A 13,927-nucleotide genomic window follows, 5' to 3' on the forward strand; every position below is an offset into this window, starting at 1 on the left:
CCGTTCTTATCACACATACCCTGTTTCCCCGAAAATAAAACATCCCCTAATAATAAGCCCAATCGGACTTTTGAGCGCATGCACTAAAATAAGCCCTCCCTGAAAATATTTAACCACATACGCAGCAGGTCCCCATCATTTCCTCAGGTTAGGGTTAGGGAGACAGAGCTGGAAATCAGGTAAGACAGCAAGAGGAGCCCCGTCTTGCTCCACATGCCCCAAAATAATAAGAGCTCTCCGAAAATAAGGCCAAGTGCTTATTTCGAGGTTCAAAAAAATATAAGGCAGGGTCTTATTTTCGGGGAACACGATATTATCTTTGGATTTCCATATTGGTTCATTCTTCATCCTAAAACTTGAAAATACATTTGGAGTTGCTCTTTTACCATTCCGTATCTCTCTTCTTCCACAATCCTTCCTCTCCTTCTCTCCTCTTTCCCTTCCCTCCTTTCTTCTATTCTTTTCCACTTTCTTCTTTCCTTCTCTCCTTCCCCTCTTCTCCTTCCCCTTCCTTTCCCCCGCTCCTCCCCTCTTCCTCTCTTTCTAACCCTCTCTCCTACTCTTATTTCCCCTCACTTTCTTCCTCTCCTTTTTCCTTTCTTCTCTCTCTCTTTTCCACCCTTCTCCTCTCTCCTTCCTACCTGTCCCTCTACTCCTCTCTCCCTTCCCTCCCTTCTTCTATTCTTTTCCACTTTCTTCTTTCCTCCTCTCCTTCCCCCTACTCTTCCCCTCTTCCTCTCTTTCTAAACCTCTTTCCTACTCTCATTTCCCCTCCCTTTCTTCCTCTCCTTTTTCCTTTCTTCTCTCTCTCTCTCTTTTTCACCCTTCTCCTCTCTCCTTCCTACCTGTCCCTCTACTCCTCTCTCCCTTCCCTCTCCGTTGTTGTGTCCATTTTCAATTCAATATATTTGTCAAGATGGTATTCGAGCAACCCCGATTTTCCTTTCAATTTCTTTTCTATTTTGCTGGTTAGACATATATCATCCTTAACGTACATTTATATAGTACCTCTTTTTTCAAGTGAAAAACAAAGGTGCTTTTTCATGAGGCGACTGGACTGGTTTTTCCTTTGAAGACATTTTGCTACTCATCCAAGAAGCTCCTTCAGCTCTGACTTTCCCCACCATCCAGTCAGAGCTGAAGAAGCTTCTTGGATGAGAAGCGAAATGTCTGGAAGGAAGAACAAAGAAAGTCCAGTCGCCTCTTGAAAAGGCACCTTTGGGATATCCTTAGTACTTAATTTGGGTAATGCAACATCTGTAAGAAAACAGTCAAGCTCAGAGAGCACCAAGAATCCCCTCATCTCAACCCCCGAGCTACAAATATTCTCCTTTATTGAATTGTTTCCATTGGTTCTTCAGCTCTGCAGAGAGCTACATACTTGGCCTTTGGTGTGTAAAACAGAGTAGTTTGTTTGTGAGAGACATAAAGAGGCATCACTCTAAAGAGACCCGGTAAGCCCACGACATGTCAAAAACACAAACCATGAAAAAGTGATTCATGAACACATTGCCAGCTATCTAGCAAGGAAAGCTGTTTTTAACAGCGTGTGAAATAGTCACCAGACAGTAGTTGTCTCCCACTGCTTTCCCAAGGCCGTCAATCCCTGGCTTTTCTTCTTTAAACAGAGATTACTGAAAGGGAGAAAATGAGCATGAAAAATACCATTCTGTTCCCAGCTTTTCCACATCATTCTTTTACAGCCTGTCTAGTCAGACCTTGGGAAGTTTGCAGTTTTAAATCAGAATCATGTGAATCGATGCATTTCCACCCTTATCATTTATTCTCAGCGGTGCCTGTTCTTTCATTATTATTTTTTTCCTGTTTTCTACAGTTAATGAGACTCCAACTTAGATGGGAGGCTTCAAAGATAATAGCAGTGACTGTGAGAGGGATCTTGGAGTCTTAGTGGACAACCAGCTAAATATGAGCCAGCTGTGTGCAGCGGCAACCAAAAAAGCCAATGCAATCCTAAATTGCATTAACAGAGGGATACAATCAAGATCAAGTGAGGTACTAATACCACTCTATAAAGCCTTCGTAAGACCACACCTAGAGTACTGCATCCAGTTTTGGTCACCACTCTATAAAAAAGATGTTGAGGTTCTAGAGAAGAGAAATGGAGTGACCCAAGTCTTTTAGTTCTGCAGCTGTTCTAATGTGAAACCAAGATTGAAGGATGGCTTCTATTAACTGGGTTTTATTGCTGGGTCACTTCTGACTAACAAGTTTCTTTAGTCGGCTCCATAGATTCTTTTCTTTTTAATTTTCAAAAACCTTTATTAAAATTTAAAATATTAAAATACTAATACAAATACGTCTGTAACAAAAATATGTCCATGATAGTTGTACAATTCAACGTCGTTCCAACACTACACAAATCTTAACTCTATTCATGTATTCTCAGATATTCCTTCTTGATTGAATATGTGTAAACACAATTTATGTCTTATTTTGATCTATATTACTCAACCTGGGAAAACTGGTATCAATGGATAGAAAATAAAAATATTTTCAATTGGGTTAAGGTCTGGGCCAATTCCAGCAGTGGAATAGGATTATCTTGAAACTCAAAAAAAAAAAAAAAAAAAAAAGTGGTGTTATTAGCCATCAAACCTCAAAAATGCACTTTTCCCAAAAGGTTTCCACAATTTTGGCCACTGCTGTATCTGATTAATTCAAAAAGCCTCCCTCCCCCCCATCTCTAGAATCTCTGAAGAACTTAAAACTTTCTGAGATTGAGGTAGAAAACCGGGTTACCTTTTTTTACAGGGCGGAAGAACGAACCTTTTTATGGAGCCACCCTGGTTCTTCGGAGAGGGGCGGCATATAAATGGAATAAATAAAAATAAATAAAATAAACTTCGACGTTCTGCGAAAGAATAGGAAGCATTGTCTGAAAAGGCAGCCCTGGGTCATGAGAAAGTGGAAACATCTGACCTCGAAGAGGCAGCCCAGTTGAATGCACTTTGTTTCCAGCTTGAAAAATCCATTCCGGATCAGGATTTTTTTTTTCTTTTTTTAAGGATTAATCAAAATCTCCTTGAATCTCCCCCCACCCCTTATTATTTAGCTATCACAGAGGCTCTTTTATGCCACCTACCTCTTGTTGAATCTCTTAGCAACTAATGGGAGCTATTGTATCTCTGCCAAAAGCTTCTGAATTGCCTTTCTCGCCAAATAAACATGCGAGGAGAAGAGGAAAAAATATTCCTTTTTCTCCCTGGCGTTATGTATCCACCAGTTCTATCCATAAATAATGAAACTACTTTGCCTTACAATCTTCTCACCAGGAATAGCTTTTTAAAAAAATCCTAAATACCCTTGAAATTCTAGGATGCAAAATTGTTGTTTTCTTGACAAACATTCTGTGCAGTGGTGAAATTCAATTGTTTTTTACTACTAGTTCTGTGGGCTTCCCATTTAAGCATCCATCTTCAAATGAGGAAAGCAATTCTGAGTCTTATGAACGTCAGAAGTAGCAGCTGTTTTGCTGGTCAAGTTCTCCATAAAAAAGCAATGTATCCATAGACCCTGACTGCTCTTTAGAAGGCCAGATCCTGAAGATGAAACTCAAATAGTTTGGTCACCTAATGAGAAGGACTCACTGGAGAAGAGCCTAATGCTGGGTTAGGGTTACGATGGAGGGCAAAAGAAGAAGGGGACGGCAGAGAATGAGGTGGCTGGATGGAGTCACTGAAGCAGTCGGCGTGAGCTTAACTGGACTCCAGAGGATGGTAGAGGACAGGAAGGCTTGGAGGAACGTTGTCCATGGGGTCACAATGGGTCGGACACGACTTCACAACTAACAACAACTATCCATAGATATTACATTGTTAATTCGCTGCACTCCAAAAAGAAAACTCCCACTCATGCAAGACAAATAGTTTTATTAACATTTACTAGAACTCCTGGTCACATCAAAGTACAAATCATCATCATCAACAACATCTGTGGTGCAATTCAAGCCCTTGCTGATACGGTTGTGCTTCATTCCCCCTTCATTCAGAAGGGAGCTTCTGAAGTCCTTGAATGGAAATCATCAAGGCCTTTTTTTTAAAGGCTGCTTCTCCACGCTACCTGGGATCAAAGTGATACCTGCAAGGAACAGACAAGTCTGTCCTTACAGAAGGACTTCTTTGTTCCCTTTTCCTTGGAGAAAATCAAGAGGAATGCTCAGCCTTTCCACCCATCCAAGCTTTGGGAAAACCGATGGAGATCCCAAGATGGCATACCAATAGACCGGATTGTGTGGGAGCAACCAGAAAGCAAAGCTGGTGTCTCCAGCTACTGGTATAGCTTCCATTGTAATAATGATGCAGCAAATGCTTCATCTGGAAGAGAGAGAAAAAACAGTCAGTGATTGGTTGTAGAGGTAAGCATTCAGTTATAACCAGTTGATAAAGGCAGGAAAAGTCTTTGCCTAGGGAGATGACCACCCCATGAGTGGAAGGGCGTCCTAAATAGGATGTACATTCAATGCATGGATGAATGTTCTAAGGAAAGGTACATAAAATCAACTGTCCTCTGCAAAGACATTCACCCCAATGTTTTTATCTTTCTGGTCTGTCACCACATTAAGAGGTTACAAATCTATTAAGGTTTCCTTCTTCGCTGTCAAGCGTCCATACAGGAAAAGAAAGCATTCATGAGAGTCTCTGTTCCACTTATGGAGATCATTTAGCATGTCCCTGTCCTCCATTTATAGAAAACTAGCTGGTAATCCAGCATTGCCCGGGTATTTATAGACATTGAAACGTTTGTCTGACAGCCATTGAGAGAGGTCTTTCTTCCCCCCGTTTGTTTATTAATTTATTTATTTATTATCAAATTTATATACCGCCCTTCTCCCGAAGGATTCAGGGTGGTGTACAGCCAAAGTAAAAAACATAGATAAAAACATTAAAATACAGTTAAAAAGATATAGTTCCCATGCCCATCATCCCTGCCCTTTCCCTTCCCCCTCCCATGCGCTCCTCTTCCCCACCCTGTCTATGATCCTGGCACTTTGCCAGAAATCCATCAGGCACTTCCCCATTGCTCCACTGGAAGGCGAACGTCACCGCTGCTTTTCCAGAGGAAGCTGCAAAGGAACTGACATCACAAACAATTGCTGCTCTAGGACGCTGCACTCACACTCCTTAATGACCCAGGCGTTCCAGTTATGCTGGAACACACACACACAGACACACACACACACACACACACACCAGGGGTGTCTTACCCCCACAGTATTTGTTTCCAGATAGTAAGTTATCTGTGTACCAAGTCTGGTTGAAATTGCTCAAGGCATTCCAGAGGGATGCTGGAACATACATACAGACCACCTTTTTTTATATAGATAGATAGCTGGGAGGACCTTGGTTGCAGTATGCAGCCCATCTTCTGTCACTCAGGCTTTGTATTAGTCAAAGTAGCATAAGATAGAAGATTCCTCCACAGTCATCTAAAGGTAGAATGGGAAGCATGCCCAAAGTGGGAAAAACTAGAATAATACCACCAATACTCTTGGGATGGGTGAGTCACTCTGTTACTCGCGCCATAGGATCAATTTACTTGATCTTAGTAGCCTTTCTCAAAGATGCTTTTTTTCAAGAGGCAACTGGACTTCCTGGTTTTTCTTTGAAGGTGTTTCGCTTCACATCCAAGAAGCTTCTTCAGCTGTGACTGGACGGTGGGGAATGGAAGGATTTATGTCCAGTTACCTATTGCAAAAAAAGCACTTTTGGGACTACCATGACCTGGATGACTGAGAATCTCCGTAGACACTTAGTAGCCTTTATTATATATGGCTGACCGAGGATACACGGTTCAGAAACTAAAGGTTTCAACCCAGGCTTAGCTTGCCAAAACATGTTTCTAAACAACAGCCACTCCCAGTTAGCTTGGCCTGATAATCAGGCTTTGGAGACAAATATCAACTTAGCAGGAACAGCTCATCTGCTGTAGCCACCCTGATCCCCACCCGTATTAAATTATAGGTGTCAATATTTCCATTGAGCACAATTTGTTCATAGGTGGCAACCTGGATTATTGGTAACGAAAGGATGTGTCACATGACCATTTCAGCCACTCTAATATGAGATAGCGGGAAAAAAGCTAGCAGGAGATGGTTCTGGATTCCTATTATCAGGGTCTCTGTTGTCCTTGGAAAAAAAACCTATACAGGTTAAATGGAGAGGAGGTGGAAAAGAAAAGAGAGAAAAGAAGAGAGAGAAGAGAGAAAAGGGGAGGGGAGGAGAGGAGAAGAAATAGAGGAAAGGAAAGAAAAGGAAAGGAAGAGAGGAAAGGAAGAAAGGAGAGGAGGGGAGGGGGAAGGGGAGGAGAGAATGAAAGATCTGGACCTTTCATCTGAATGAAAGAGCTCACATGATTCATTAAGCCCTAACTTGGTTTGATTAATTTTAGTTTAGTGTATTGCTAAATGTTGTTTGCTTTCAATGCAGCAGTAAACACATACAGTTAAGCAGCTTGTGCTTAATATGAGGTATGAACGCAGTCTAGAGAGAAGGCAAGAGAGGAAATAAAGTCTGAATGAAAGAAGGGATGCCCAACAGTTTGATGCCCAAGTTTAGCAGCAAATTCCAGGATTCTGAAGAACACACAACCTCTTATCTCTGTTGGGGAATAGGAAAGTGGCTTGTCGTTTGTCTATCCATCCGGCAACCCACAATATTCGTCCGCTCCATAATATTAGGAAATGGGAGTAGTGAGCAAAAAGGGTGGGGCAGAAGCAGGGACACAGAATGGACAACTGGTTGTAGAGGAGATTTCCAGATCTGCAGTTACTGTAACTGAATCTTTGCAACAGTCTATGTGACTCGGTGGGGCATCAGGAAGGGCATCCGGCCTGTAAATGCTCAGCTCCATCTAGTCACCTCAACTCTACCCCGAATTAAGAGATTACAGCGTCATAAAAAGGGAGTTTTAATCTGTGCAACAAGCTGTTGAGTTTTGTGGCTAGTTAAAGGCATATTTCATTCAGAAGAGCATTTTATGAGATGGCAACGCCCTCAGTGCCCGTGGCGTTCATTTGAATCCAAGCCTCAGGACTGGCAGTTATGCAAAGTGCAGGAGTAGCTGACTCTTGAAGAGCTTCACAAATTGAGCTCACAAGGGAACACGTGCAGCTCACAAACATTAGACTGTCATCTTTGGCCTGTTTTCAAAACTTCTCTTTCGAAATGATCCTCCCGTTCCAACAGAATAACCAGAAGAAAAAACTAATGCTTAACAACTAAGGTGCAATCAAACTATCGGCTTTCAGAGTTTTAAGGAACCCGAGAACGATTCTGGCAATGACTTAATGCAGAGGAGGAAAATATATATGTAAGTTGCTGCTACAGAAATGGTATAAAGGAATTTCATATTCAGCCACCGTAGAGGAATTTAGCTCTGGCTTTGAGGAGGAGGAAACGTAAGAGAGAGGCTCGGACCAGCTCCACCTTGGCCTTGCTGTCCTTCAAAAAGGGCAGGGACGTTTTTAAGGATTCTGTTCATATAACCTGCTTAGTCCTCGCTTAATGAGCACAGTCTGGACCCATGACATAGTCACCAAGTGGAAAACCAGGGGATAAATACATGCCAGTTTCCAAGTGCCTTAATTTTGATCACATGACCTGTTCTCACACATGCTGTGTGAGAACTCGTTGTAAATTACTTTTTGGAGTGCCATTCTAACTATGAATGTTTGCTAAACAAGTGGTTGGTTATTCCAGTATCTGGTTTGTAGGCTTTTATCTTAGCGTGTTAAAGGTAAAGGTTCCCCTCGCACATATGTGCTAGTCGTTCCCAACTCTAGGGGGTGGTGTTCATCTCCATTTCAAAGCTAAAGAGCCAGCGCTGTCCGAAGATGTCTCCATGGTCATGTGGCCGGCATGACTAAATGCCAAAGGCGCACGGAATGTTGTTATCTTCCCACCAAAGGTGGTCCCTATTTTTCTACTTGCATTTTTTACGTGCCTTCGAAATGCTAGGTTGCCAGAAGCTGGAACAAATAACGGGAGCTCACCCCGTTACGCGGCACTAGGGACTTGAACCGCTGAACTGCAGACCTTTCGATTGACAAGTTCAGTGTCTTAGCCACTGAGCCACCGTGTCCCTTTCCTTAGTGTGTTATGGGAACCTAATTATGGTTGTTTGCATTATAATACCTGTTTGCACACCTGCTGCACACCTGGGGACGGACAACTGTGTCTCGGGCAACAGATCACAGTTAAGCAGCTACAACTTGGCATGAAACACAAGTCAAGAAATAGTTAAGGAAACCTAGCTAACATGCAACTTGATATTAAGAACTGCCGACCCTTTTTTCCTAATTTTTCTGAATCCCTTGATTCTTTCCCAGAGATTCAGCAAAATGTCTGAGGGGAAAAAAGCATTTAAATCTTGCCATATAACAAGGTAAAAAAGGTAAAGGTTCCCCTCGCACATATGTGCTAGTCATTCCCGACTTTGTTTCAAAGCCGAAGAGCCAATGCTGTCCGAAGACGTCTCCGTGGTCATGTGGCCGGCATGACTAAACACCAAAGGCGCACGGAACGCTGTTACCTTCCCACCAAAGGTGGTCCCTATTTTTCTACTTGCATTTTTTACCTGCTTTCGAACTGCTAGGTTGGCAGAAGCTGGGACAAGTAACGGGAGCTCACCCCATTACGCAGCACTAGGGATTCGAACTGCTGAACTGCCGATCTTTCGATCAGCAAACTCAGCGTCTTAGCCACTGAGCTACTGCGTCCCCTTTATAACAAGGCAGCGGACCGCAAACAAAAGCAGCTTCAAAATCAAGACATTGGCTATTCAGAAGACCTTCTTAATCTGAGCCAAGACGAGAGATCTCTGGAAATCACAACTGCAGGAACAAAGAAATCTCACCAACCAAAAAAAGTTTTAAGAGGCCGGAGCATCTCAGAATAATACGTGCATTGTCTACTCTAAAGGGATTTCCCAGGGGAAAATACTAGCTGTTGGAGGGGAGAAAAAAACGGCTCAGCCTTTATTTCAGTTCTAAAAATCCTTCAGCGCCGTCTCAAAAATCTATTCCAAAGCATTGGCTACGGATGTATTTGGCTTGCAGTTTTGGCATTCAGACGGCACCTGCATGACAGACATATAAATTTTATTTCCACCGCGAATGCAAAATCTTTCAAGGGCTCTGTAAACTGAGCTTGAAAATGGACTTTTCCCACGCGTTGCAAAAGTAATTAACGGTTGAACGACAAACTCACAGACGCCTGGGCTGCTGGAAGCAGGATTTGGGAGCTGGGGAAAACTGTCACGGCCGAACTGAGCTAGAATTTGGAAAAGCAGTTATTAGTAGCCAAGAATATCTGAATAAAGTCCGGTGAGAACACAGGGCAGTGTCATTGCGAAGTAGCGGAGCTTTTGTTTTGTGTTTGTGCTCAGACAGGACTCCATCCTTTGCAGACAGACAAAAGAAGGCTGTCTTGACACATACACAAAGCCAAGCCAAAATCAAATCTACTGCAGGATAGATTAGTGTAATTTGTAAATCTAGCCACACAATTACTGGAGCGACTGTTCTATCTCTAGCAATAAAAGAATTTGTCTAGGAGCTGGGCTCCACTACAGTATGATCAATTTTTAAGGTGCTCTTGGGACTAAGCTAGAGAGACAAGCTTTTTTTCATGGCACCATTGGCTCTTTGTACCTTCAGCTGGAGCTACACATAGGTGTAACGATTCTGTATGTGGGGAATTGACCATGGGAGATTGGGCTCAGAGCCTGAGGAATGGTCAGATAAGAGACAGCATAGCCCTCAGATGGATAATGAGTGGGGCAAAAAGCTCAAAAGGGACCCTCCCTAATTTCTCAAGTGTATAGGGGACGGAGGAGGAGTGGCGTGGTGGCCTAAAGGTGGAACTCTCATCTCACAAGAAGAAGGCTGTGAGTTCAATCCTAGGTACGGGCAGAAGTTTCTCTCTCTGGGCACAATGAGTGATTATTTGCTGTGAACCCTGCATAAGCATCAAGAAGGGCATCCGGCCAGTAAATGCTCAGCTCCTTTCAATTGCCCCAAATCCACCCCGATGCAAGGGATTACAGGGTCATTAAAATTCAAAAAAAGAAGATGGGGAGAATTGTACATTCAGACTTGCAAGGCTCTATTCAAGTACCCTTCCAAAAACGGCAGAATTAGGTCAACTGGACATGTTTTCTGTCTGGTCCACCTGGTAAGGCTGAGAACTGGTTTGCCATCCTTCTCAGTATTAGAATGTACTTTAAAGACCTCTGTAAACAGAAAGGAAGGCGTAAGTGGAGGTTGTGGTTGTGTCCATAGAAAGACACATCACCTAAGAGCCGCTGTGGTGCAGTGGTTAGGATGCATTATTGCGAGCTAATTCTGCTGACTGCCAGCAGTTCGATCCTGACCGGTTCAAGGTTGACGCAGCCTTTCATCCTTCCAAGGTCGGTAAAATGAGGACCCAGATCGTAGGGGGCAATAGGCTGACTCTGTAAACTGCTTAGAGAGGTTTGTAAAGCACTATGAAGCGGTATATAAATCTAAGAGTTATTGCTATTTATTAAGGCCAGGCCTTATCCATCTCTTCTGGACCTAATGATATTTTCGTTGGTCCAGACATTTAACTTCTGGTGTATTTTTATTGTTGCCCAGATGATTTTAAGTACCATATTTTTTTATTTGTTGCTTTAAGTCAGGAGTCCTCAAACTTGGCAGCTTTAAGTCTTGTGGACTTCAACTCCCAGAATTCTGGGAGTTGAAGTCCACAAGACTTAAAGCTGCCAAGTTTGAAGACCTCTGCTTTAAGTCTTTCTCTTGACATATGACTGTCCTTCACCCTTAAAATCTAAGCAAAGTTCAAAAGTATCCAAATTCACTTTCCCCCAAAATTATTTTCTCAGATTTTCTATACTTGTGAACTGGAGATGTTTCCACCTTAAAAAAGCTTTCCTGCAAAAAAAAAAAAAAAAAAAAAAGACAGGTAAGTCTTAAGTGGAACTTTCCTGAAGGAATCTTACCTCTTGTGCTCCATTGTAACCAGTGCTCCTGTGTGTCAGGCCGGTAAGTGTTTCCATGTGCTAACAAAAGCCGTGGGGATGAGGGAATAAGGCACCGTGGTGATACAGTTCCAGGTATCTGAAGTGGGGTCGTAACAGTCCAACGTTTTGCATCTCTGCGTCCCAAAGTAACCCCCTACCACGTACAGCTTGTTTCCCGAAGCCAACGCGTGGCAGGACATCCGCTTCGCCGTCATGTCCCCAATACGGGTCCACTGATCCGTTTCACAGTTAAAACGGTAAGCAGACGCAGCTGTGTATTCCGTGTCTCCCCCCATGATAAAAATCTGGCTACCCAAGACAGCCGCTGCTGTGTAACGCCAGGGTTGGGGGCACTCGGCTTTGATAGTCCACCGGTTCTCGGTCGGATCATAGCACTGGACTTTGGATACCATATCCCGATGAATGCTGGTCCCACCGAAAACGTAAAGCTTGAGCCGGGCGCTTACGACTGCAGCATTGCTGACACCATCCCTGAGGGGAGCAACCATGGTCCACTTATTGACAACGGGATCGTATTTCTCCCCCTGCTTCAGCGAAACCGAAGGAGAAGCAGGAAAGACTCCCGCCACTGCGGTGTGACCGCCCACTACATAGAGGCAGTTCTCGAGCTCGGCTGAACCGTGTCCAAACCGAGCGATCAGCATGGGGGCAGCTTTGGACCACTCTTCGTTGACCGTGTCATAGACCCAGACATCCTTGGATACCCCGTTTTCTGAGCCTCTCCCTCCAGTGATGTAAACTTTGCAGCCAATGGCACATGCGCTGAACTCTTTCCGCGGGCTGGGCAGGTCTGATTTAGGGATGATCTCTTTGGCTTTGTGGTCGACTTGGTAGACTTTGTCACACATGAATGTCTGCCCGCCTAAGATGAGCAACGTGTGCCCGGCTTTGCGGGGCTTGGCGCAAGGACTGGTGACTACCCCATCGTTCTGCAAGATTTTTTTCTTGCACCAAAGAGCTTCTCCCATGATTTCCTTGTTCTCCTCCTCTGTGGTGATCAGCTCCTCGTAGGCCATGGCTTCTTTGAGGCATCCAGAAGGCAGCAATGCCAACCGCACGTTCTTTAGAAGCTCCGGGAGAAAGGGCTTCCTTTTGTCCAAGTCGTATTTCACCCAATGGATGACTGCCTTGAAGACTTTCTCCTCGTCCTCAATTTCTAGCTCATCGCTGGAAATCAAGTCCAGCAGCGTATCCTTAGAGAGGTTGTTAAATTCATCAGTCCTGTGGATTGTCTCAAAGTTGACCAAGCACATCCTCCAAGAGAACTCGTAAAGCCTCTTGCACTGGTGAGCATCCGACAGGACCATCATCCCCAAGCAATTGGAAGGACAAAGGTTCTTCTCGAGAAATTCTGCAGCTGCATCTCGGACGTCGTGAAACTGCAACATGTCTCCAGCTTCCAGGAGGGACTCTGCATTCTCCTCGTTGATGATGATCTTGGATGAATAAGCATAGTCCAGCAGCAGCTCCAACACCTCTGGATGGAGGCTGTCGTGGAAATTGACTTCATCCCCTAAGCTCTCACGAAGGCCATTGCTGAACATGGCTTCAAAATATCTACTGGAAGCAGCTAATACTGCTCGGTGGCACGAAAAGGCTTTGTTCCCCGCAGAGAGTGTAACATCTGTGAACATGCAGTGCTTTCTCATAGTATTGAGGTGAGACAAGACACAGTCTGAATGAGAGGCTTTGTGGAACAGCAAGATATTCATTGAGCCGGTGCTGGTCCTGGATTTACGGTTCTCATGGACGCTGACTGACATGACTCCTGGAGCGTGACCTGTGGGAACAAGAAACATCCTTATTTTCAAATAATTGTGGTTGATAAAACCAAACACAGTGGGGTTTAACACTGGGGAGACTCAGAGTGAAATCTAGGATGACCTTGTGCTTAGTCATAATTCTCAGCCAAGTATATGTACTAGGGGGTTGGACTAGAAGACCTCCAAGGTCCCTTCCAACTGTTATTCTATGACTAAAATGGACAGCCATATAAATCCTTTTATCATCTGAAACAATAAAATGCTGTCCCTAAAATCTAAGGAAATATATCCAGGATCACCAATCAGTGGGAATAATAAAGAGACCAATGTCTTGAAATACCATTGATCATTTCTAATAGCCAGTCAACAGTCAAAGAGATACATAATGTAATCACGGATAAAATGAGCTCTTGATCTAATCATGGCCGGAGACTGAATAAAAAACAAGAATAAGATTCAAATTGTGCTTTAAAAAAATGTAAAAATTGCTCCAAGCACTTTTCCAATTCTTCCTCTGCATCTCTTGCTGGATTGACCACCCTGTAAATGTAGATTAGATTATTTGCTGGCGTGCCTTCTCTAGTCTCGCCATTTCTCCTGGATGCCAAATCACACCTTTCTGTCAGTTTCCCTAATCCCATCTCCATTTCCCTTCTCGCCCACAAACGCAACACTGTCCACATTGCTCTATTCATGTTTGTGCCAAGCAACCCTTACATTTCGAAACAAAAGAAAACAAAATTCAAGGTCCTCACTTAAAGCTTCAGGCCAAACTTCCTTATGTCAACTCACAAAGATTTCCTGACGTGCTCCCGAGTTGACATAGGCAGAGGGATGGGAAATCACGCCTCGCAGCTGCACCGAGGAACTCATACTTCAGTCAAAACAAAACACATCCTAGCCACCCAAAGTCAAGGCCATCTCCATGGAGACCCACAACAGCCGGAGGGAGTGACTTTTTTTTTTTTAATTTGATTTATATGCCGCCCTTCTCCGGAGACTCAGGGCGGCTTACAATGCGTTAAGCAATAGCCTTCATACTTTTGTATATTTATACAAAGTCAGCTTATTGCCCCAACAAACTGGGTCCTCAATTTACCCACATTAGAAAGAATGGAAGG

At 43.6% G+C, this 13,927-nt stretch overlaps 1 protein-coding gene across 1 annotated transcript in view; it reads right to left on the reverse strand.

Moving 5' to 3' along the window:
* Positions 1-3,873: 3,873 nt before the first annotated feature.
* KLHL25 (kelch like family member 25) overlaps positions 3,874-13,927 on the reverse strand; it is a 30,288-nt gene continuing 20,234 nt past the window's right edge. Inside the window, exons 2-3 of the mRNA XM_087878349.1 lie at positions 11,002-12,823; positions 3,874-4,334 (exon numbers count right to left, since the gene is read on the reverse strand). Of these exons, the coding sequence (XP_087734475.1) occupies positions 11,037-12,806 (1,770 nt within the window). The 5' untranslated portion in view covers positions 12,807-12,823 and the 3' untranslated portion in view covers positions 3,874-4,334; positions 11,002-11,036. The remainder of the gene's footprint in view (positions 4,335-11,001; positions 12,824-13,927) is intronic.

Source organism: Pantherophis guttatus, chromosome 13, assembly GCF_059756535.1.
Source record: "Pantherophis guttatus breed Tessera chromosome 13, ASM5975653v1, whole genome shotgun sequence".
Taxonomy (NCBI): Eukaryota; Metazoa; Chordata; class Lepidosauria; order Squamata; family Colubridae; genus Pantherophis; species Pantherophis guttatus.